This window comes from Mus musculus, chromosome 5 (genome assembly GCF_000001635.26).
Source record: "Mus musculus strain C57BL/6J chromosome 5, GRCm38.p6 C57BL/6J".
Lineage (NCBI taxonomy): Eukaryota > Metazoa > Chordata > Mammalia > Rodentia > Muridae > Mus > Mus musculus.
In genome coordinates this window covers 114,098,807-114,123,559 of record NC_000071.6, presented here as the reverse complement: position 1 = coordinate 114,123,559, position 24,753 = coordinate 114,098,807, and the positions used below count along the sequence as shown (strand labels likewise).

The 24,753-nt window shown below is 52.1% G+C and overlaps 1 protein-coding gene and 1 pseudogene across 4 annotated transcripts; both read right to left on the bottom strand.

Moving 5' to 3' along the window:
• Positions 1 to 49: 49 nt before the first annotated feature.
• Positions 50 to 23,261, bottom strand: Usp30 (ubiquitin specific peptidase 30). Of its 4 annotated transcripts, none has more exons than XM_017320581.2 (13): positions 23,045 to 23,261; positions 21,068 to 21,177; positions 19,734 to 19,916; positions 17,709 to 17,812; positions 12,345 to 12,443; positions 11,646 to 11,688; positions 10,579 to 10,673; positions 4,462 to 4,521; positions 3,911 to 3,997; positions 3,282 to 3,362; positions 2,948 to 3,167; positions 2,408 to 2,528; positions 50 to 2,036 (listed from the first exon to the last, which is right to left on the bottom strand). In XM_017320581.2, the coding sequence occupies exons 1-13, from the start codon at positions 23,125 to 23,127 to the stop codon at positions 1,772 to 1,774; spliced, it is 1,551 nt and encodes a 516-aa protein (XP_017176070.1). In that variant the 5' UTR covers positions 23,128 to 23,261; the 3' UTR covers positions 50 to 1,771. The 4 variants fall into 4 exon arrangements, with proteins under 4 accessions (XP_017176070.1, XP_011246458.1, NP_001028374.1 ...); NM_001033202.3 differs by having other exon boundaries at positions 636 to 2,036; positions 11,646 to 11,691; positions 23,045 to 23,227; XM_011248156.3 differs by lacking the exons at positions 19,734 to 19,916; positions 21,068 to 21,177 and having other exon boundaries at positions 11,646 to 11,691; positions 23,045 to 23,124.
• Gm17833 (predicted gene, 17833) lies at positions 13,560 to 14,553 on the bottom strand (annotated as a pseudogene).
• Positions 23,262 to 24,753: the final 1,492 nt, after the last annotated feature.

Genomic DNA, 24,753 nt, shown 5'->3' with positions numbered 1-24,753 from the left:
AAGTTGACAGGTAGCCTGCGGTACATAAAGGACTAAAGCACCGCACTTGGCTGTTTCCTAACAAAACCGTCTTTATTGCAGTAGTGCTCAGCAGGTACAAAGGCTTCAGCAAGTCCACACTCGGCAGCCTACGGCGGAAGTACTAGCTTAGCTTACGTTTCTCCGGGAAGTAGGTGCCTACTGTGAAGAACTTAAAACTAGGAGCCATCATTGGTCATTACCTAATGTAATAATTTACAAAATGAGGAAGGACATTAGCGCTCGGTCAGGGTGACACATCTACAGCGGCTCACGCACACAATTGTCCTCTCAGCCACCTCAGGAGCAGCAGGACTGGTGCCTGGGGCCCACAGCCCTGCACGGTGCTCTATGGTCACAAGTGACTGCCGGCTTTTGTGTTCATCTCAGCCCGGAAGCCAGGTCTGTGGGGCTGCTGTGTCGTGGAGTCCAGCACAGCATAGTCTCAGAGTCTCAAGTCCTCAGTATGCACAGTGAGATCTGATCTCATAGCTGATGCCTAGGCACATCTGGAATGTCTGCCAGCTCACCCCCGGCAGAGAAAACACATCCTTGGCCTTACCTCAGTGACCTTTGGATAGGTCAGGTTCCAAACCTTAGACCAGAAGAGTCAGTTTGAATTTGGTATCATTTTTAATTACACACTTAGCTAACATCTAGGTACGTCAGTGCCGTCACGATCCCCCCCTGGCTGTCCATGAGGCTAGTCTGGAAAGGGGAGAGGCCCAGTGTACCGTTTGCTTATTGAAACCATGAGAGTCACACACTCTTAGAGCATGGCCCTAAAGCCAAACTGCAGGATTTTGCTCCACTTCTGCTCAGGTATCATGCTGCTTCCGTCCTTACCGTAGGCTGACTGAGAAAGCAAGGTCCAGAGAGACTGCCACCCTGGGTTAGGGCCTGCTCTTCCTACCCCAGCTGTCAGGTCACCCTGCCCAGGTTCTGGCCTGTAAACCCTGTCGTGGGCAACTACTAACAGGAAGCGAGCCATCTTCCGAAGCGGATCAGAGGTGCAGATGACACAGCTCAGGAAGAGTGATCACTCCTGGTCCTCCGTGGGCGGCACAGGGAACTCGAGATTACAAAAGGCGTCCCCAGAGGTGGGAGGTGTCTTGAGGCTTTGGGAGGAGATAAGGTTTTAATGATGGAGCCCAGGCTGGCCTAGAACTTGCAGTGATCCTCCTGCCTCAGTCTCCACGTGCTGGGATGCCAGGTTGAGCCACCACACTGTTTTAGGCATTCTTGAACTATTCTTTTGGCCTCTGAGGAGCCTGGAAGGACAAGGCTTTCCCAGCGTCACAGCTGTGACTCTCAGGTCACGCTTGGTCTCACAACAATGGGAAACAAAGGCACTTTTTCTTCTCAATTGTTGCCTTTAATAATTTCACTAATTCTTGTCAATAATATTTACGGGCCTCCTTATTAAAAATAAATATCTATGGTGAAATGTCAGGGGCTAGCCAAAGGCTGCCCTCTGAGAACACCTAGCATATTACAGCAGAGAAAAGGTGGCTTCTGGGATCTGCTTCTTTTCATTGCCTCTGTCAGGTAAGACGCTCTAGACACACAGGACATCTTCCAGTTCACCCTGGCAGTGCTGTGTGGGTCTGGCTCCCTTGTGGAGCCTGCTCTCAGAATACACAGAAGGCTGAGGGCTCTAGAGGGCTGGCTTGCACGTGTACACGTGGCATGCCTTTGCTTTTATCCTGGACAGTGTGGACCTCACCATGGGCCCTGGCTCTGGGCTGGCCTGTCACTCCTCAGACCTATACTCTCGCCCCTGCTGCTGCACCCTGGACAGAACTCGCTCATAGAACAGCAGGTAGGCACTAGAGGACAGGACCTCCTGCAGGCTGGCCTTGCGGACGGTGTCGTCAGAAATCCACAGCCATTGGTTGCTGGTTGAGAGAGGGTTCTTGGCAGAAGGTGGTGACCGTCTGTAGGTGACAAAGTGTCCAGAGTGCATGTCTCCATGGTGAACGACAACTGCCATCAAGCGGAAGAGGTATGTGGAGGAGCTGATGGGTGGGAAAAACACCAATTGTTTATGACAGACCTGGGGTTTGTAGGCAAAGCCAAAGCTTAAAGAGCCCTGTGTGTTACACTACAGGAGGTGAGTGTGAGCATTCACAGGCACACCTAATTGTTAACTACGGCTGTTAACTTCAAGGATGTGCCCTGAGTACAACATGCGTCCAAGTGCTAAGGTTTGTGTTGACTGCCTAGCTGGAGGCCCAAGAAACAGTTCTCTGCACACTTTACACATGTGCACACACTCATGTCTTGGAAATAACTAGGTAACAAACAATGTCAACATGAAAGAGGGGACTGACTGCCCCCCCACTGTGTGTCCCGGTGCCAGGCCGGGCTTGTCGGCAGCCCCTCTCACCTGTAGTCAGGAACCACTGGCAGAGGGAAGGCCACCGGGGAAGGCAGGGCTGGCAACAGAGACGGGGAGCAGGCGCCATTCAGAAAAATCTGTGTCTTGGGGGCCCCTGGCTGACTCAGACCTGTGGGAGAAAAGGGCCGGAGTTATAGAGATGGCAGCTGACCTGTGTGAACAGTTGGTCTGGGTTTCTGTTTAGCTGCGGACAGGATCATATAATGCAGTCCAAGCTGGCTCTGAAATGCTGTATAAGGTCAAAGCAAGATGGCAGCCCTGCAGCGTCGCCCTGAAGTGTGCCTTTCCATCTGTGATAGCTTTTATTTATGTCTTCACATTTTTTAAATGTACTATCATTACTGCATGCACGCTGTGTGGAAGTCAGGGGACAACTCTGTGCAGTCTGTCCTCTCCTTCCACCTTTACGTGGGCTCCAAGGCTCCAAATGAGGTTGCTTTTACTGCCAAGTCAACCGGCTGGCCTGTGGTACTTAACACTCCCCGTCTCATCACACACACACACACACACACACACACACACACACACCTGGCTTTGGGGCCGCCTGTGCGTCCTGTACTTCTGGGGCAGACCCTGGGTTCTCGGTGGCTTTGGGGCCATGCTGGCTGGGCTTGTGTCCCAGGAGGCGGTACTTGTAGAAGTCCATCATCAGGAACTCGTTAAACTGCACGTGCTCGTGCCGCTTCAAGGGCGTGCCGTGGCTGGACCAGCTGAGCCGCTGCAGGTGGATGCAGAGGCACTGTGGCAGCTGCAGGTGGGCAGGCAGAGGGAGAAGGAAGTGCTTAGACAGTGCAGGGGCAGACAGAGCCCCTCCCCTCCCTTCCCCCTGGGAGTGGGGGGAGCACAAGCGAGGATGACCCACCTTTCCGAGTTTTAACTGTTTAACAAAGGTGCTCCTCTGATGCTCCACCTTCTCCCCGGTCAGTGTCCCCCTCGCTTCAATCTGCAATATAGCAACAGTATGTCTGGGGAGCCCTGGAGTGGCGGCTTGCAGGGCTGTGAGCTCTGTGAGCTCCACCCTCAGAGAGCAGAGAAGGCAAAGGAAACACAGCACTGAAATGGGAACCTTTTAAATACTAAAATATTCCATGGAGAGAGGGCTGGAGACGTCAGTCTTGCAGCCTTTGCAGAGGACCCAGGTTTGGTTCCAAACACCCACATAGGGCTTACAACCAGAGATAACTCCAGCTCCAGGAGATCCAATTCCCTCTTCTGATTCCATGACACCAGGCACTCTCATGGTACACACAGATACATGCAGACAAAGCGCTCTACTTTATTAAGTAAATAAACCCCCAGGCCCGCCTCTTCCTCCCAGCCCTGTATACTTCACTCTGGAGTCTCATGTATACAGCTTCTGGGGACAATTCTAGACATCTTGGCCCTCCCTGCTCCAGAGAACCTCAGTATCCCCAGATATCCTTGGATTTCAGCCCCTGTGGCCCTGTCTGAAGGCCCTGGAGGTGGGAGGTGACACTGTGGAATGCATACCTTTGTACAGTTGTCACACACAACGTCTCGCACGGACTCTGATGAGATGAAGTGGTGAAGGCAGTGGTCCAGTGTCAGTGGGTGCCCCTAGAGCAGAGGCAGGCAATTAGAACAGCTCAGAGGGCTAGCTGAGCACATGCACTAGGGAGGGGTAGTGGGAACAGGGCACTCACACAGGCTCAGGAGGGGAGGGGTAGTGGGAACAGGGCACTCACACAGGCTCAGGAGGGGAGGGGTAGTGGGAACAGGGCACTCACACGGGCTCAGGAGAGAAGCAGAGCTGAGGGGACCTGCATTTGTACACAGAGCTACAATCTTAGAGTTTGAGATGTGTGCCCAACACACAAGTGTCCAAAGGCCAATGAGTCTTCAGTGAGATAAACTGTCACCTTCTCTCCCCACAACATGGACCTTAGATCAGAGTGGAAAAGGCTTAGCCAGCCACACATCTGAATGACAATTAGTACCTGGGCCACACCAAATCACCCAAAGCCCTTTGGACTGAAAGGTGTCTGGAATAGATTCAAATAAGCCACAGGATCAGTACGTACCCAAGTGGCAGCTGGAATACTGAGAGAAAGGCTGTCAAAGGTGTCAAACCGAACAGGACTCTGAAAGACATATCACAGAAATCAAAAGACAAACGGAGCAGGTTAGTGTTTGGTTTTTCGAGACAGGGTTTCTCTGTATAGCCCTGGTTGTCCTGAACTCACTTTGTAGACCAGGCTGGCCTTGAACTCAGAAATCTGCCTGCCTCTGCCTCCCGAGTGCTGGGATTAAAGAAAGGTGTGTGCCACCACGTCAGGCTTGCAGGTTAGTGTTTGAAGTCAAATGGTAACACAGTGAGGGGACACAGTGAATAGTAGTCAAGATGGTGACACAGGGACACGGTGCACCACTGTTAGACGGTGACATGGGGGACACAGTGCACAGCAGTCAGACAGTGACACAGTGAGGAGACACAGTGCACAGCTGTCAGACGGTGACACAGGGACACTGTGCAGAGCAGTCAGACGGTGACACAGGGGACACAGTGCACAGCAGTCAGATGGGGACACAGTGCACAGCAGTCACAGATGGTGACACTGGGACACAGAGCACAGTAGTCAGACAGGGACACAGTGCACAGTTGTCAGATGGGAACACAGTGGTGGGATACAGTGAGGGGACACAGTGCACAGCAGTCAGTCGGTGACATGGGGGATACTGCACAGCAGTCAGATGGTGACATAGGGACACAGTGCACAGCAGTCAGTCGGTGACACGGGGGACACTGTGCACAGCAGTCAGACAGTGACACAGTGAGGGGACGCAGTGGTGGGACACATTGAGGGGACACAGTACAGAGCAGTCATACGGTGACAGAGGGACACAGTGCACAGCTGTCAGACGGGGACACAGTGAGGGGACACAGTGCACAGCAGCCAGTGACACAGTCAGCTGAAGGGACACAGTGAGGGGACACAATGCACAGCTGTCAGATGGTGACATGGGGGCCACAGTGCACTGCAGTCAGATGGGGACACAGTGAGGGGACACAGTGAGGGGCCATAGTGAGGGGCCATAGTGCACCGCAGTCAGATGGGGCCACAGTGAGGGGCCACAGTGCACAGCAGTCAGTCGGTGACACAGGGACACAGTGCACCGCAGTCAGACAGTGACACAGTGAGGGGACACAGTGCACAGCTGTCAGATGGTGACACGGGGGACACTGTGCATAGCAGTCAGACAGTGACACAGTGAGGGGACAAAGTGAGGGGCCACAGTGCACAGCAGTCAGATGGGGACACAGTGAGGGGACATAGTGCACAGCAGTCAGATGGGGACACAGTGAGGGGACACAGTGCATAGCAGTCAAATAGGGACACAGTGAGGGGACACCGTGCACAGCATCATTAAGCAGCAGCAGGAGATCACCCTGGAGTATGTACCTAGCCCAGAAGCTTGGGGATTTTTTTTTTTTAATATCTAAGGGACTGGCACCAGTACCAGGATGCCCAACAGTTCCACTGAGAGCACCAAACCGGGAGTAGCTGAAGCCTAGGGAGTCATCAGACACTCGTGGACGTCCGTGGAGAGAAAATGCATTAACAACAGTAGCACAGTGGCACATGCATGTCTGCACGCATGGTCCTGCTGTGTTAGGCAGCATCCCTGTGTAAGGTGACAGGGTAGCTCAGACCTGCAACCACTGGAAAAGCTCTAAAAGCAGGATGTCTTGGATGGCTAGACATGGGCAGAAACAGGCTCCTGCGTGAGTCCTGCCTACCTACGCTGCACGGTGCTAGAGAAGCAGCCACAGTTCAAGACCGAGATGGCAGAAGACAGAGTCAGGGCTGGCAGGCAGACAGGGTTGTCAGAGAGGATAACCCCTGAATTGTGCACACCTGCCTATTCCACAGCTGCCCACAGAGCCACACAGGTGCGAGAGGACCCTGAGGGTCCTGGCAGACACAACAGCGGAAGTCAGAACAGAACAGGGCATTTGCTGTCTAAGAAAAAGAAGAGTTTGGGATATGGGCCAAATTAACTGCCTGTCAGAACAAAATCCATTTTCTTCTTCCCCATCCTTCTCTCCTCCTCCTCTTCTTTTGGTGTATGTGGGTATGTGGGTCAAATGTAGCCCGGGCTGGCCTTCAACTGGCAGCTAAGGCTGGCCCAGCCTTGTGACTCCCAGGCCTGTCTCCTTATAGCTGGGAGAGGTGTGTGCCCCGCCTGAAAGCTCATTTTCTCAGGGACCTCGGAATCCAGAGTCTACTGTATTGAATATGTAATAAAAACACCGAGTGCCACAGGAGAGAGGGGAAATAACTAACCACGAGAGCTAGCCTGGTGTGAAACTGGCCCCACAGACCTCACACCCGTGCTGCAAGTGTGATCCAGGGCAGCAGAATCGTGAGAAGGCAACAGACAGAGAGAGAGTCTCAGCAGAGAAGTTAACAGGAAGGAAGGCTTTCCACCGTGTGTGTGTGTGTGTGTGTGTGTGTCTGTGTCTGTGTGTGTGTATGCACATGAGTACACCTATGTACAAAGTATGCATGCACTAGTAAGAAGAGTGCTTGTGGGAGTCAAGTCGTCGTCTTCCACCATGTAAGTTCCAGGGTCAAAATCAGGCTGTCAGGCTTGGTGACAAGTGCTTTCCCCCCTGGGTGTGGCAGGCACACCTGGGACCCCAGCTGCGGAGCTGGAGAGACAATCCCTGTGGTTTACTGATGGCCAAGTTAAGCCAAAGCACAAGCTCCAGGCTCTGAGAAAGACCCTGCCTCAAAGCCCAGGCGTCAGGGCAGCAGCGGAGGACGGCCACCTTGGGCCTCAGGCTCCATATGCATACGCACACGTACACGCACACGCACATTCACGTACAGCGCATCCCGACAGGGACTCAAAAGGAACGCTCTGTGCAACACAAAGGTGACAAGACTAAGCTGCATCACCTTGGGAACACCTGTCACGTGTTTCCTAGAAGACACAGTGGCCATCACCGCCTTACTCAGCCTCACGCTGGTGGCCTTGCCAGAGACAGGCAGAGAGAAGACATAAAGGGCAGAGAGCTGTCGGGGAGACAGACAACTCCCATCTAGACAGGTCAGCTACTGCAAAGACTCCACAAGGGGTCCAGAACCGAGTGTGGCTCAGGGACAGTGTTGGCCTTTCACTTACAAGGGCACACCCTGCGTTCAGTCCCCATACTGTGAAAAACAAAATAAAATAAAAAATAAAATTTGTAAGATCTCAAGATATAACACAGATCAACAACCAACACAACTCCATGAAGTGGCGACAAGCAGAAAATACAACATTCTTTTTTTTTTTTTGGTTTTCTGTGTAGCCCTGGCTGTCCTGGAACTCACTCTGTAGACCAGGCTGGCCTCAAACTCAGAAATCCGCCTGCCTCTGCCTCCCAAGTGCTGGGATTAAAGGCATGAGCCACCACTGCCCGGCGAAAATACAACATTCTTAATTCCACTTGCAACACCTTCAAGATATAAATAAATTCTGGGGAAAAATCGGAGATGCGTAGCCAGGACATATCAAATCACAATATATGAATCTTCTCAAAAAGATTAACGTGTTAGTCACAGGTGATGTCAACCAACACAAGACAGTGAAGCCAGTACAAGGTACCTAGAGAGCAAGAGAGAGCCTCTGCAAACCATGCGCCTGATGGGGGTGAGAGCCAAGCACCCATCCCCCAAACACTAAGGCAAGTGACATTTAAAAACACAAGCAGCCAGGTGTGGTGACAATTGTGATACCACACCTGGAAGGACCCCAGAGGCAGGAGCAGCAGTCCAGAGGCTAGCCTGGGCTACATGATACCCTGCTCCAAAAACAACCAAAAAGGAAAAGAAGGAAGGGAGGGGAGAGAGAAAGGCAAGAAAAGAGGAAGGAGGAGGAGAGGGAAAGAGGGAGGGAGGTGAGAGAGGGAGGAACTGAAAGCAGACAAACAGATCAGCAAAGGACACAAAAAAACATTTTTCCAGGAAGCGCAGACATGGCTGACAGGCACTGCAAAGGACAAGAAGTGCCTGCCAGGACGGCTCAGGGGTCGAGCGCTTACCGTGTAAGCAAAGGGACCTGAGTTTAGTCCCCAGAACCTACATTCTTTTAACAAAAAATAAGGCGGGTGGGGGGGGGTGTCTGGAGAGATGGCTCAGCGGTTAAGAGCACCGCCTGCTCTTCCAGAGGTCCTGAGTTCAATCCCAGCAACCGTATGATGGGTCATAACCACCTGTAACAGGATCCTGTAACAGGATCCAATTCCCTCTTCTGGCATGTCTGAAGATAGCTACAGCGTACTTACATAAAAGAAAAAAGAAAACAAACAAACAAACAATCCAAAAACCAAAGCCAGGCATGTTTGTAGCACACACTTGTAGGTGGGGACAGGCAGGGGCCAGCCTAGCTGACTTAGTAAATTACCAGATCAGTGAGAGATCATGTCTCCAGAAACAAGTAGCCCTCAGACTTCCATCTGGACTCCACACACATGGGCATGGGCACACAAGGACACGATGTGCTGGCAAAGGCTGGAGAAAGCAACTGTGCCACACTGTGGCAAGAACTGGGCAGCCACTGCAGAAATCAAAGTGGAGATTCTTCAAAAAACTACAGACAACTAGACATGTCTGGTGACCTACAGTCCCTGTCTATGGGACACTGAAGGACTGAGTCTCAGGACAGCCTGGGCTACAACAGTGACCGCCTGTTTCAAGTCAACCAACCAACCAACCAACCAACCAACAGACTTAGCATATGATCGATCCAATCTCTTTCTGGTGTGAAGGAAGAGTAGCCTAGCTCAGCACAGTATGAAGACAACTGTGGCTCCACGCCCACAGCAGCTCTGGCCCAGGGCACAGAAGCAAGCTCCGCCCCCCACCCCCAGAGGAGAGGGTAAGGAGAGGGGTAGATGAATACCCCTCTCCACGATGGAGACTGTTCTCCCAAGAGAAGGCAAGCAGCACTATGCTTTCTGACTGCACAGGTGAACCTCGCCTCATGACAAACTCAGAGAGACGCAGACTGCTAACTTGTCCAGGTGGAAGGTAGCATGGGGACATAACCTTCAGGGCGCCCAGAACGGTGACTGTCAATAAGCATAAGTAAAACTTACTGAAAGGTGATCCTGATGAATTGTCATCACTCACGCATGTTAAGAGGATCCTGATGGGTTGTCACCACACACACACACACACACACACACACACACACACACACACGCGAGAGCGCGCTAAGGCCATGACTTCAGAAGACGCTGGCTTGACTGTGGCAGTCACTAGAGCACGTCTCAAACCAGCACTCAGCATTCTACACATCTGTGTAAAGTCTGCCTTGCTTGTTATTCCCAGGGAAGCAGGTGAAGCCCTCGCTGAGAGGTAAAGGATACATCTGCAGGGCAGGCTAGCCTCAGGAGTCAGACACCACAGCGGGCACAGGCACGGAGGCCTTGGGGAACCGTGCAGCTGCCAGATCCTAGTATTCTTTCATTTAAGAAAACAACCACACAAAGACCCCAGAGTGGAAACAATGTAAACATCCCCAAGTGATGGCAGACAAGGCTACTTGTCAGGGCCATGTGGCACAGCAGCATTGGGTTCTAAACAGCAGGAGGCGCTATGCACCCCAAAAGAGAAGGTCCAACCATCCAGACCATGTAACCCAGCAGGTCAGAAACTAGATCAGTGGTCCTGTGGTGTTCAGGAGAGAACGCTCACGTGTGTGATGTGTCAGATGTCTTAAGACTGACTAACAGTTGTAAAACTCTCTTTGCACTTTTGAGATGTTTCCATAAAAAAGGTTAGGACCTTCAAATGCAAAGCAAGGCCCTCCCACTCCTCGAATCTGCTGTGCCCACCAAGAGCAGACAGACACGAAGACCTAGGACCTGCAATCTGTCGACAGCAGCTCTGCTGCTCCTGGGGCAGATGCTGCCTGAGCACCAGGGGACACCCGCACAGATGGTGCGCCTCCCCACCCCTACACACACACACACACACACACACACACACACTTGAGCGCACAGACAGACACACACACACACACACACACACACACACACACACACACACACACATGCACACACACGGCCAGCCAGCACCACGGCCCTGTCCTGCATCATGACTGAAGCAGTCCCCCTGGGAGCATAGGGACGGGCAGCCGCTTACCTGGTGTTCACAGTGTTTGCACACCATGTTACTGGTGAGTCTTCCATGGAAAGGGTGCTGAGACTTCCAGTGATTGGTCGTGGGGTGAGGGGACCCTGGAATGCAAAGCACCAATGACACACCAAGTCACCCCAGGCTCACCCTAACGCCACCCTCCTGCGCACAGAGCAGCCGCTCCCCCTCTAGGAAAATGGTCCTGTAATGTGCAGCAAGAGCCTTCTCGGGCACTGCCAGTCTCCATCTTCACGGAAGAGCCTTAAGGCCTCCGCACTTGGCCGTGCATGGGAGCAGACCTAAGGATGAAGTAAGGTCTTGAGACACGTGCCCACTGTTAGAGAGGGCAGGAGGAGGCACAGGCATTGCAGAGAGTGAGGGAAGCTCTGGAAACGACCTGAATAAACAAGTTCTAGAGAATGGGGCTGCTCCTTGCTTAGGATGGGGCTGGTGGACAAAGCATTGTGGGAACCACTCTCTCTACAATCAAGCAGCCCTGAGTGATGGCCTGACCTTGCTTACTAGTCATGTGACCAGGAAAGTCACTTCATCTCTCCCAGTCTCTCTGAGTCACAGAAATATCATCTTATGCTATAGTCCAGGCTGAACTGGAACTATGTAGCCTAGGCTAGCCTTAAAGACACAGTAAATCCTCCTGCCTCAGCCTCTCAGTTGGGGGTTACAGGTGTGAGCCCACACTTGGTCTGTAAACGTAACTGTGGAAATGGGTGAGTGAGTGCCCCCCAGATCCACTGAGGTTCAGATGAGAGGCTGTGCTTGCTGCCTGGGACCAAAGACCAGCAGGGCACGGCTGCCGCCCAGAGGCTGCCCTGACCTCAAGTGTGGAGGAAATGCAGATTTCTCAAGAAAGCTATAGCATTCTGAAGCAAAAGCACGGTGGTCCAGCACAGCCCCAGCTGGGCACAGGGCAGGAGACACATGCACCAGGCCCTGAGCAGGTGCACCAGGTCCAACTGGCAGGACACAGGCACAGTGCCGTCCTATCTGAAAGGTACACAGTTTGCTTTCATTCATTTCTTTAAATACGCATTTTGTCAATGGAAAACGCCTACCTCTCGTGTGGCAAGTGACTTGTCTGGGAGCCATTTCTGACTGCTGCTGTAGGGAAAAGAGGAGACTGAGAGCCTGACGGCAGCCCTTTAACCACCCTCACCGCCCTAATCTTACAAGTTCCGGGACCAGCAGCAACGCTCCCCGCAGCCCAGCATTCTGAAGTGGCTCTGACCCACCTTCTGGATGGATTCTGCATGAGTTCCTTTATACAAAACCATGTTACTCCTCTCTGGGATATCTTTTCCCTATTCCCAGTCAACTCCTATCACTGACCTAAATATTATGTTGTTACAGAAAGATGAGCACTCACTCAGAGAGCCCAGCAGCCCTTATTCCCCTCTATTAACAAGGAAAAGGAAACCATTCTCTCCTCAAACACAACCCAGGCTGCAGCAATGAATCCTCTTAAAGAGCCTGCCGCCTCCAGCAAACACAACAGCAGGAGTGCAGCTCAGGCTCTGCCGGCCACGGCCTCCCGGATACTGGGTCTTAATTCTCTTACTCTCTAATCTTGGCCTTACAAAGACAGTGTGCCCTGTTCTTACTGAGTGTGAACACTGACAAAGACTGTGTGCCCTGTCCTTATTGATCATGCACACACTGACAGACTGTGTGCCTTGTCCTTACTGAGTGTGAACACTGACAGACTGTGTGCCCTGTCCTTACTGAGCACGCATGGACCAACACTGAGACGTTACCTCCAGGGAATGCACATCAAACAAGTGGGTGACTCGAGGCTGGCGGTCTCTCTCGTCCTCCAGTGATGAGGTGATGACATGAAACAGCTCGTGAGCATCCTATCAAAGGACAAAGCTTCCTTGAAGACAGGTTCACAAGGCCAGGCTAGGGTCAGAACCCAGGCCACGTGCAGCAGACAGACCTAACCCTTACTGGGCAGAATGCTTTCTGCTTTCTCTGAGTCCCAATAACTGAAGGAGACGTGCCCTCAACTCCAGCAGGGGCTTGCTTTAAAAGAGCAGGCAAGATGCACGCAGCACAAAATCAAGCACCTCCACGTGCTCAGGTGTGCAGCAGCAGCACTGAGAATACTCAGAGCCTTGTGTGACCAGCACCGCCATCAATCCCCGACTGAGCCTCCGGACAGTAACCACCCGCCCTGCTCCTGACCCCTGCATCCTACCTGCTGCCCTTGGTAACCTGGCAGCTCCCGTGAAGGGAAGCAGAGTCACTGCTGCTGCGCTTCTGAGGCCCTGCACACAGCAGAACAAGCATGCCCTGGCCACAGTGTCCTCAAGGCTCATGCACACAAAGCAGTATGTTGAAGAACCCTTTCCTGTTAGGGTGTGGCTGGATTGGCCTGTCTAAAAATTTTGTGGGGCTGGAGAAATGGCTCAGTGGATAAGAGCGGCTGCTCTTTGGGAAGACCTGGGTTTGGTTCCTAGCACCGACACGGTGACTCACGACTGCTATAACCCCAGCTTCACAGGATCCAAGGCCTTCTTGTGGTCCCTGTGTGAACACCAGGGCCACCACATGTGGTGGACGTCAGGCAAAACACCAAACACATAAAACAAAAAGATTTTTTTTTTCCAAGACAGGGTTTCTCTGTATAGCCTTGGCTGTCCTGGAACTCACTTTGTAGACCAGGCTGGCCTCGAACTCAGAAATCTGCCTGCCTCTGCCTCCCAAGTGCTAGGATTAAAGACATGCGCCACCACGCCCGGCTACAAAAAGAAATCTTAACAAACAATTGTTGCTATTGTTGTTTGGGTTGAAGATGCAGCTTAACGGTTGCACAGGTGAAGCCCTGGTTTGCGGCCATGGGAAGGGTCTGCCCTCATCTCTTCACCCACTGGTGGGGTTTACGATGCTCTGCCTATTGGCTCCTGTGGTGTTTTGAATATGCTTGACCCACAGGAACTGCAGAGGTGTGGCCTAATTGCAGGAAGTGTGTCACAGCATCCTGTGAGCATAGCTCTCTCTGACACAAGTCTCTCAGCAGGAGCCCCAAATCCTACCAGCAAGGAGAGAATCTTGTGCACAGACCTCAGTGATGTGCCCGGCACCCAGAAGCCTCGGGATCGTCCCGATGAGATCTGGGATTGCTTCAAGTTGATGGCGCTCAGCAGCTTCCTTTCCTGGATGCCAGGAGCACCTCTGGGCTGGGGGTGAGGTCAAGGCAGGTGACTAGATGCAGAGAGATGGGGAACTGGGTCTCTGCTTCATACCTTGAAACTGTTTCACCTTTACGGTAGAGACAGATTTGTTCCCACACTGCATGATGTGGCTGGGGCTGGTGTGGGAACTGCTTATGGAGCGAGCGCTTCTCTGGTCAGATCCTCCATGTCAGAATCTTCCATCCAGCTGATGCTGTACCGTCACCCAGGTGTACGTTCCTGTCCTTGTTATAGTAGCAGGGTTGGTGGTGGCAGTTGTAGAAACAGTGACATCACTGGGCAGGTGGTTTATCACGGAGCCAGACCCATACGCTTCAACAAACACCACCATCTTCTAGTACAGTCTGTGTTCATGCATGTAGTGAAAAGTCTCCATCAGGTCCTTGACATAAAGATCATCTCTAGGAAACACCAGGATGCCAGTGGCTCCATGGTCAGTGAGGTACAAGAACACACAATCCTGGGGACCGAGTCTCGGGACTTTTCCAGACCCTTTACCCCTCACAGCTTCTGTGCTGCCTCTCAGCACAATGAGGAAGTTCTCCAAGTTGTGTTCTCTCCAGTGTAACCCTCCAGGACTCCCCTGTCCACATCTGTGCTGCTGGGCTGGTTGATCACATCCTGCAGTGGAATTTTCTTCAGAGCTGGCAATGTCATCATCAGCACTGCATCTGTTCGTCAGGAATCCTTTTTAGTGGGTGATCTAGTGGCCATGACACACAACTGCCTGGTGCTGGTAATTATGCCAGACATTGGAACAGGCTGTAAGCTGAAGTCGCCTTGGAGACCCCACTCCTGGTACCAATCTCTGTCTTAGGGTTTCATTGCTGTGAAGAGACACCGTGACCAAGATAACTCTTATAAAAGAAGACATTCAATTGGAGCTGGCTTACAGTTTCAGACGTTCAGTCTATTACCATAACAGTGGGAAGCATGGCAGTGCGCAGGCAGACATGGTGTTGGAGGAGCTGAGAGCTCTACATCTTGATCCAAAGGCAGTAACAGGAGACTCTCACTTCTGCACTGGGTGGAGCTTGAGCACTAGGAGAACTCAAAGTCACCCCCACAGTGACACACTTCCTCTAGTAAGTATATACCTCCTCATATAAGGCCACACCTCCTAATAGTGCCACTTCCCATGGTCTAGGCATATTCAGAGCACCACAGCCTCTGTGAGGGATTCTAAGCATGGATTCTAACCTACAAACACCTGTTGAGACTCTGCCTGCAGTTCTCAGAATATATCCACAAGTGTCCATGCAGGCAGGATGTGCCTCTACAGATCGACTTGAAAGACCACCTCTGCAAAGATGCAGCCTGCTCGGCTGCTCTGCAGCTCCTTCTCTCCCTTGCTCAGGCTGGGCCTTGAGACCTTGGATCGCATCTCAGGTGGGCACCAGAGTGACTTGTAAACTAGGAAGAGCAAGTCCCATACTTGAGCTTAGCTTCAGGCCACAGGCATCAGATCTGCCAGTTTTTATTTATTTGTGGCTATCCAGTGCTGGTGAGAAGAGCCGGGCCATGTGCATACCAGGCAAGCACTGGACACAGAGCTAACCCGGCTTCTGAGCTTTTGAGTAAGCTTCTGCAAGGCCCACAGCCAGCCTCTGATGGTCAGCTCTGCCAGAGTAAAGGAGCCCCACCCCACCTGTGCACAAGGCCTTCTAGAGAAGACTGAGGGCTCCACATGTTCCCAAGAATCTCAGGCTTGCCTTCCTCCCCCACAAGGCTCCAGCTCCTAAGCACAACCCAAACTCCAAACCTCTTCAGCCCCTGCCCAGGCCAGACTTGAGCTATGCCATTCTGGGCTGGGTCCCTGCAGCAGCCCCTCCCCCTTTCCTTAGCTGCAAATAATGTCAACAATGTGTCCCTTCTGTGCTGGCTCCTTTTATGTCAACTGGACTCAAGCTAGAGACATCTGAGAGACAGAAACCTCAATTGAGAAAATATCTCCAGCTGGGCAGTGGTGGTGCACGCCTCTAATCCCAGCACTCGGGAGGCAGAGGCAGGTGGTTTTCTGAGTTTGAGGCCAGCCTGGTCTACAGACTGAGTTCCAGGACAGCCAGGGCTACACAGAGAAACCCTGTCTCAAAAGAGAAAGGAAGAAAGGAAGAAAGGAAGAAAAAAAGAAAGAAAGAAAGAGAGAGAGAGAAAAAGAAAGAAAATGTGCCCAGAAGATCCAACTGTAAGGCATTTTCTTAATTAGAGAGTGATGTGGAAGGGCCCAGCCATTGTGGGTGGGGCCATCCCTGGGCTGGTGGCCCTGGGTTCTCTAAGAAAGCAGGCTGAGCAAGCCAGTAAGCAGCACCCTCCATGGCCTCTGCATCAGCTCCTGCCTCCAGGTTCCTGACCGCCCCCCCCATGAGGACAAGAGCTGCACTCAGGTGACCTCACTGACCCTCCCCATTCTGATTGGTCGAGTAAAGGCTGAGCTGATGACTGCACAGTGGAAGGGAAAGGTGGGACTGGAGGTCTGAGAGAGAGAGGAGGAGGGAGAGAGGATGGAGGAAGAGGAAGAGAAAGGAAGATGGAGCAGAACTACGTGGCCTGGAGAAGCCGCAAATAACAAGGGATCTCATAGCTGGGGAATAGATTAGTGATAGCTCTGCCCAATCCAGGCATATGACTTATAAATATAATAACTGGTTGTGTGTTTTTATGCCGGATTATTGGGGTAAGAAATTACCGCAGCAGCTGAGTGTGTGCTTCAGTGCTGCCAACACAGCAGGTGACAGGGAAGTCACTCTGCTTCTCTGAGCCTTACAGGCTGTCATGGGGGTGCACCCAGGTAACACTCAGGAATGACTGAGCCAGTGTATCTCCTACAGCTCCTGGTTTAGACACAGAGTGGACTGCCTGTCAGTGTGAGCTGGTCAGGACTGACTAGATGCTGAGGTGCTGGGCATGGCCAAGAGCAGGCGCTCTGCCTGCTGAAGAACAAGAGAACACAGACGCCCCCTCCTCCCCTCCTTCCCGCGGCCGCACCGCTGCTGCCCACACACTGCTGTGCACTGACCCAAGGGTCACTTGGTATAAGTCATCCTTGACAGAAGGTGGAACTTAGAAAAAGTCACAATGTCCTTGGAGCCAGTCTCTCAGCTGAGACACAGGAAAGATGGCTGAGTCAGAGCAATAGCTAAGGGTCATTTCCAAATGGAGACGGAAACACATCTAGCTCGCAAGTGCAGCCAGTGAGATAAACCTTCAGAGAGACACTCGTCACAGAGACACTCGTCACACACTTCGTGATGGAAACATGCCACAGGGCTGCAGATCAGTGAGAACAAGCGACAGAACCCTCCCGCTCCAGCCTCGTGCAGAGCTGCGGAGGGGCTGCCTCCCTGCCTCAGTCCAGGTCGGGATGCTGACAGCAGACAGGAGGAGCAGCTGGGGAAGGTGCGTGCAGCTGGAGCATCTCACCCCAGGGCCCCAGTCTGCTGGCCTGGGCCTCGGAGGGCGGCACAGCAGACTCCAAAGACCACAGTGAAGTTGCAAAAGGGAGGGCAGAAGATCCCGAATGAAGCCCGTGGCTGTGAGGTCTGGGGACAGTTTGAGCCTCCTCTGAAGCAAGGGTGAGGGCTGAAAGAGCGTCTCACACTAACCGTGCTCTCTCCCGACCCGAGGGCATCAGTGGGAAGCCAGCAGCTTTTCCCTTTGGCCACTGTCTAATGCCCCAGTGCCAGCGTCTGTCTACCTACTGAGTGACAAGTGCTGTGTCCTCTCTAGTGGGGACAGCAGTGAGACGCTGGCTCTCTGCTCACATCAGGAGATCTAACAAGAAGACATGCCTAGCATGTTCAGGGCCCTGGGCTCGATCCCCATGGCGTGTGCACACCCCCATGCATACGTGTCCATGCACCCCTTCCCCCAGTCCCTAGGTTAAAGGCGTCTGTCTCCCAGGTCTCCTGCTGTCGGAGTGCTCACCTGCTCCTCAAAGGACGAGATCTGCCATCTGTACATTCTCAGGACGTCCAGCAGACAGCTGGCGTCCAAGACCTCGTCCTCGGTGACTTCTTGGCAGGACAGAGCTGGGTACAAGAGAGGAAGACAACTGAGTCAGAGCATAAGAAAGTGCCACACATGCATGCAGAGGTGACAGTATGACAAGTGACACTGCAGCTCTCTCAAGTTCTTTGGAGCCTCACACAGTGCGGAGTGAGCAAGTCATGTTTGTTGAATGAATCTAAGATTTCAGAAAGTTACAAATTACCATCTGATAAAGAGGGATGTTATAAGCCGGCTGAGTATGGTCTGAACTCATAGTTCTCAAGGTTGGAAGGCACTCACTACCAGGGTGACCACTGCTGCAGCCTTTGCTCCTGCTTGTGTGCTCTTGACCACCAGGTGCTGAAGGGGCAGCTGAAGGCTTCACTTTAGAATCACAATAAAGCCCAACCAACAGAAAAGTCTGTGTGGCACAGTGCATAGGCCACACATAGTCCCTGCTACTGAGGATGCTGGGGTGGGAGGCTTTCCTGACCCCACGAGGGTGGGGCCAGTCCTGGCAGCAGCACAAGATCCCTTCCCAAGTAACAACAACAACAACGATGATGATGACGAATAACATAAACAAAAGAAAGATGCAGGTGGGTCTGCTAAGGAGTCACAGTTTTGTGTACACCAGCGCTCAGCTCCTTTCCCTGAGGACAGTGTGCTCTGCGCATGAAGCACAGAAGCAGCCATAGGCTAAGCACACACAGCCTGGATGCTGAAAAAGTGTCACTAGCGAGTTAGGCAGCTCGGGGCAGGAGGGATCCGCAGTGTTTGACACAATGCCTGGAGTTCAGAGCCCAGCACCAGCATCAGGGGGCTCGCCACCTCTGACTCCAGCTAAGAACCTGGCATCCTCTCAGGGCCATGGATACCCAGAGATGCACACAGATACATGAACAGTAAAACTCATCTAAGCAGGGTGTGGTGATGCACGGCTCGAATGCCAGTTTCAGGAGGCGGAGGCAGGAGGATCCCTGTGAGTTTGAGGCCAGCCTGGTCTACAGAGTGAACTCCAGGACAGCCAGAGTTACACAGTGAGACTTGTCTCAAAACAAAACAACAACAACAAAACAAAAACAAACAAAACAACAGGGAACCCACTGGCCACAGACTGCGACTGCCATTCTGACCACAGTGCAGGAGCACAGCTCAGTGCTGCTCAAGTGGGAGATAAAGGAAGGGTCACACAGACTCACATACACATGAATAAAAAATGAATCCCAGCACTAGGGAAATGACTTAGTGGTTAAGAGCACTGACTGATCTTCCAGAGGTCCTGAGTTCAATTCCTAGCACCCACACAGTGGCTTACAACCAACTGTAATGGGATCTGACGCCCTCTTCTGGTGTGTCTGAAGATAACCACAGTGTATTCACACACATAAAATGACTAAATTAATTAATCTTTTAAAAATTAAAAAAAAAAAGTGCCCACATCTTTTCCCAGACACTAACTGTGGCAGTGAGATTAGCAGGCCTGGCAGACCTGACCACATTGCACGGGCTCACTGAATGCTGCTAAAGTACCTTCAGGAGAGGTCAAGCTATCCCCTCCCCTCCTCTCCCCTCCCCTTCCCCCTTCCTCCCTTCCCCTCCCCACCCCCTATTAAACTGAAAGTTGTTTTTTTTTTTAATAGATAGTTCCATTTTTAATTTTTTTTTAAAGTAGGGCTGGTGAGCAGGCTCTGTAGGTAAAGGCACCAGCCCCCAAACCTCACAGCCCGAGTTCAGTCCCCAGGACCAGACAGTAGATGAGAACCAACGTTGTCCTGAGCTCCCTATGTGTGCTGCGTGCACACACAACAAATACAACTGTTTTCCCAATCTGATGCTGTCTCTTAGGTTCTCAGTGCACACCCCTCCCCCACAACGTCTTTTCCTACAAAGTGGCTCCCCTAAGCCTCTTATTCTGTCAGCTAGACACTGAAAATGGTCGTTCCCTCAGGTCCCCAGTACCTTTCAGGAGGTTCAGCAGTGTTAAGGACAGGCACTGGTGAGTGTGTGGCCCCTGCTGGTCCCTGGAGTACTGGGTGGTAAACTCTTCCAGCCACTTGACAAACGCAGGGCAGGCAGACAGGCCCTGCAGCAGCGAGTTCATGAAGCAGGTATTCCCCAGATTGACAAGGCCAGGCACAAGCCCTAGGGAGGGCGCGGGAGGAAGAGGACAATGCATCACTGGGGAGACCTTCCTTCCTCTTCCTCACGCTTCTGGGACCCGGCATCTATGCATGGAGCCCTCAGTCGGGATTTCACCCTGAGCGAGCCTGGGCACGGGACATGCTATGCTGTAGACTGAGCCGCAGTGTGGGCCTCTGTCTTGTGTTCTCTCTGAAACCCTTCCAGGTGCCCGGCGCAGATACGAAACGGATAAAAGCGGCAGCGGCAGCAGCAGCCATGCCTTCCTCCTTGCCTCATGCGCTCCTGGACGCTCTCTCCTTTAGTTAGAGAGCAGTGCCCTACAATAGCTGGCAACTGTACTGCCTCCCGGGACAGTGCTTTTGTTCTTCCCACGGCAACTGAGAAAGACACTGGTCAGTCTGCCTGCAGAGATAGCAGCACTGACTGGCTCACAAGATGCCCTCATTTCCTCTTCTGCCAAAACTCATGAGCTCAGTACACAGAGCCCAGGCTGGCCACCAGGCCTTGTTTAGAAACTCTTTAACATAAGAGTGCTCATGAAAACATGCAGGGAACTTCTCTATGACCATCCCCTCAGCTCCCCTCTCCCACTCCCTCCTTCCCTCCTGTCTCTCAGAGAAACCACTGCTGTGATGTAATCAGTCAGCTGCAGGACTGAAACATAACCACACACTAGTAACAACAATTGAGCCACTTGAAACACAATGGCCTGCCTTTTTTCACCCCCCTCCTCGGGATGGGGTCTTGCCTATGTCACACTCTGGCCTGGTACTTGCTGTATAAAGCACAGGCTGGATTCAAATTCATAGCATCCTCTTATTCCAGCATCCCAAGTGCTGGAGTTAGAGGCATGAGCCACTGGGCCAGCACAAAGCATGTCTTAAACTCACATGTAAGCTGGGAAGCAGAGGCAGATGAATTTCTGAGTTTGAGGCCAGCCTGGTTTACAGAGTGAGTTCCAGGACAGCCAGGGCTACACAGGGAAACCCTGTCTCAAAAAAAACAAAAAAACAGAGCCTTCCCACCACAGGGTGGGGAGTTCTACTTCGTAGACCATGGTCCTCGCTTTAAAGCTAAGAGGGCCAACCACTCAAACAGACAAGAGAGGCTCAAGTCAAACCCAAGACCTCGATGCAGGGCCCCATCCCTACCTTTTCTCCGCTTCTTCCTCTCTGTAATGGGACCCCAAATAACATAGATCCCTGCTGCCAGGGCAGCGGCAATCCCACCGATCACTCCCCAGTTCTTCATGACTTTGTATCTGAAAAGGAGAAGACGTGGACTGTCACTCTGTCTCCCAACAGCAGGCTGGTACAGACAGTGGCAGGAAGGTGACATGTTACATCAAAATAAGCCCTCCAACCAGCAAGCTTGAAATCTAAGGTAATATGTACCAATAAGACCTTGCCTTGGAATTTGGGATACTTGAGCACTTAACTAGAAAATGGGGGAGGGGGAGGGACACTGGGAGTCCTTGTCACCACTCTGTAGCTTGTTCATTCGGGTGGGGAGCCCAGAGCTCATTGGCACAGCTCATCACTCTCTCATGCTTCTTCCCTCCCGATGCAGGAAATATGCCAGGCCACCTGGTGCTCGCATGGCTTCTGGTGACCTCAACTCTGGTTTTCACATTTGTTGCTTATGCAATAGGCAGTCGAACACCTGAACCATCTCCCCAAGCTCTCCCTATTTACTTAATTAGGGTTTTGTTGTTGTTGTTGTTGTTGTTGCTCAGGCTGGCTCTGAACTCAAGAGTCCTCCTGGCTCATGAGCAATTCGTGACAGAGCGGTGGCACCAGGCCTGGCTTTAAAAATGGATTTCTCTTTGAGAATACGAAACAATACCACAAGAGGACATCTATATGTTCATACGATTAAAGATTTCTTCGTTCCAGGCTAGACTTGAAGGTGGACACTATTCTTTTTTCCCACAATTAAGAAAACTGCAGCAGTAATTCAAAACACAATTTTATACAAAGTTCTGTATCTCCAAGTAAGGCAACCCACACATACGTGCAACGTGTGTGTAACATGTACCCACATATATGTTGCATGTGGACATGTGTGTAATACGTTCTTACCTAATGCTTGGACTATATGAAGTTGATCACCTCCCCTGGTACCAGGGACTGACCCTAGCTAGGGCCTTATGCAGGACAGACAAATGCTCTACCACTAAGATCTGTCCCCCTAATTCTGCCTGCATGAATATTGGTCTCAGCTGAATAAACACTCCCTGAAAAGGATCACTAGTGACAACAGCAATCGTCAGACAACGGCCAGCATTCTCCGATGTCACAGCTAATTACCAGTTTCAAATCTTTTTGTTCTTCCAGGGTGAGTCCATAGAATGTGCACAGACCTTGGCTTAAAAAGCAGTCAGCGGGAGAAGGAGGGGGCCAGTTACAGCACACCTGCTCGGCACACACTCAACGAGGGAAACCGAGGCATGGTGTTGATTGACTAGTTCTTCTGCAGAACCGTACCATGAAGACGGTACGTGAGCCTGAGGGTGAGATTAAGCTGGCCACCAGCCCTGCTCTCAGGTCAGCTGTTAGGCCGCAAGGCCCAATCAAGCCTTCCTTCCCACCTGGTAAAATAGGGCCGCTGGGCGGAATAAACACGGGGTGGGGGGCTTCAGAGCCGGATAAGATGCTGTTAGACCTGCCCCGGTATCCAAGGTAGCCAACCCAAGCAACAGGTCCCAGCAGTCAGGGTGAGCAACGGGGGTGTGGCCCCAGGCCTTGGGAAGATCAACCGGGCTGGGGTGCAGACGGGGGTCCTAGCAGGAACGAAGAGCCTGGAATTGTCACAGCCTGGGGAGCTCAGCGGCTGGGAGCCTTCGGAAGCTTGGGAACCGGAGCGGTTTGGGATGCAGAAGTGAGAATCTCCAGCATGGCAGAGGTGGGAGACCGGCATCTGACAAACTGCGGGGGAGCAGCGGCGTGCAGATTGTGTGCCCGGAGCCCGAGTCTGGGGTCACCGCGAGGGGCTGCGGGGCGTCGCAGGCCGCGGCCACAGCAGGGACGAGGAGGCGACGCCGGGCCGCGGCCTCCGCCTCGGCCGGGTCCGCGCAGGCCTGGAGGCCCTGCGGCCGCCACCGCCACCCCGCACCCCCACCCACTCACCTGACGGCCGCCCCGGTGCGCAGGAAGCGCTGCAGGGCCTTGTCGGCCGCCGTCCTCGCCGCCTGCGCCCGGGAACTTAGCATCGCGCTCGCTGCCGCCGCCGCTACCGCTGCCGCCGCCGCCCCCCGCTCGCCCGCCCGCCGCAGCGGAATGAGGAGCCCAAGACAGGAGGCTCGCAAAGTGGAGGAACCCGCGGTGGCGACCCCGCTTCGGCGGAGGGGGGAAGAAGCCAGGAGGACGGACCGGAAGTTAGTCACACCGGACTGAAATAGTGAACGGACGACCCCTCCCCGGTTCCTTTGCTCCTAGCAACCGCAGCCTGATTCGTTGCTAAGGGAGGTTTCCCGGGGCCCGGGGACCACTTCGGAAGCTATGAGCCTTCGCATTTGCTCCGCCTCCAGGACGGAGCTTGGTTCATGTGGAAAGGCTGTTATTAAACTGGAAAATTTAAAAATAGATGGCTCTAGCTTTGATTTTTTAAAATGTGGGGTTAGCAAGATGGCTCTGTAGGTAAAAACAGCTGCCCCCAAATCTCACACCCTGAGTTCAGTGCCCAGAACCATACAGTAGAAGAGAACCAAAGTTATCAGGACCTTCCTATGTGTGCTGTGGTGCGCAACACACACACACGCGCGCGCGCACAAACACATGCACACATACACATGCATATGCCTGCACTTACACTCGTATATGCACACACATACACCTGCACACACGCATGCACATTTATACATAGATGCACACTTCACAATACACACACATGCATATGTGCACACATGCACACGCACACACACACGTATATATATACACATGCACACTACACATACGCACACATATGCACAGTATATATACCCATACACGTATACACATACATGCATGCATTCACATGCACACAGCACACATATACACGCGTGCACACACACACACCTATAAACATACAGATACATACAAATACATGCAAACACATGCACATACACTTGCATGCACATGTGCACACATATATACACATGCATACACAAGTGCACAGACACACAAATGCAATAAATTAAAATGCAGTGTCTTAGAAATCTGTTTCTATTAGGTTTATACAAAGTCCTAAACAGTCCCACACAAATGTTTGTGAATTCACTCTTTAAAACAGCAAAACATGGAAACAAACTAGATATTTATCAGCTGCAAATCTCCCTCTGTCATACATACAATAAAAAAGGTGTTAGAATTTTTAGATTCCTCTCTTGTGTGGGCATGCTGCTGTATGTGCTGCAGATCTTTATACCATTTCTCTTCTCAAAGCCGAACTGTGTGTGTTGAGTAACTCCCCCTTCCTGTCTTCTGTTCTAGTAATTTCCATTCTATTTCTATTCCTGTGAGGTTGAGGTTGGCTGTCTCAGGACAGGAGTCGCTCAGAGTTCTTTGGTGACTGTCTTAGCTCACTTGGCATAAAGTCTTTTTTTACAGGAAAGTAATATTCCATTGTAAGTACTAGTTTCTCTCTCCTGTCCATGTCTCAATGGACATTCAGGTTGTTTCCACTTCTTGGCAATAAACTCGGGCACATAACCCTCTCTTTCTGGTCTTGTTTTCAGCCCTTCCAGATATATATCAAGTAATGAGATTATAGATTTATATGCTAATTCTTTTTTTTTAGACACTTCTAGATTGTTTTCCACAGCAACGGAACCATCTTACAATCTTTAGCCAATTTAAAA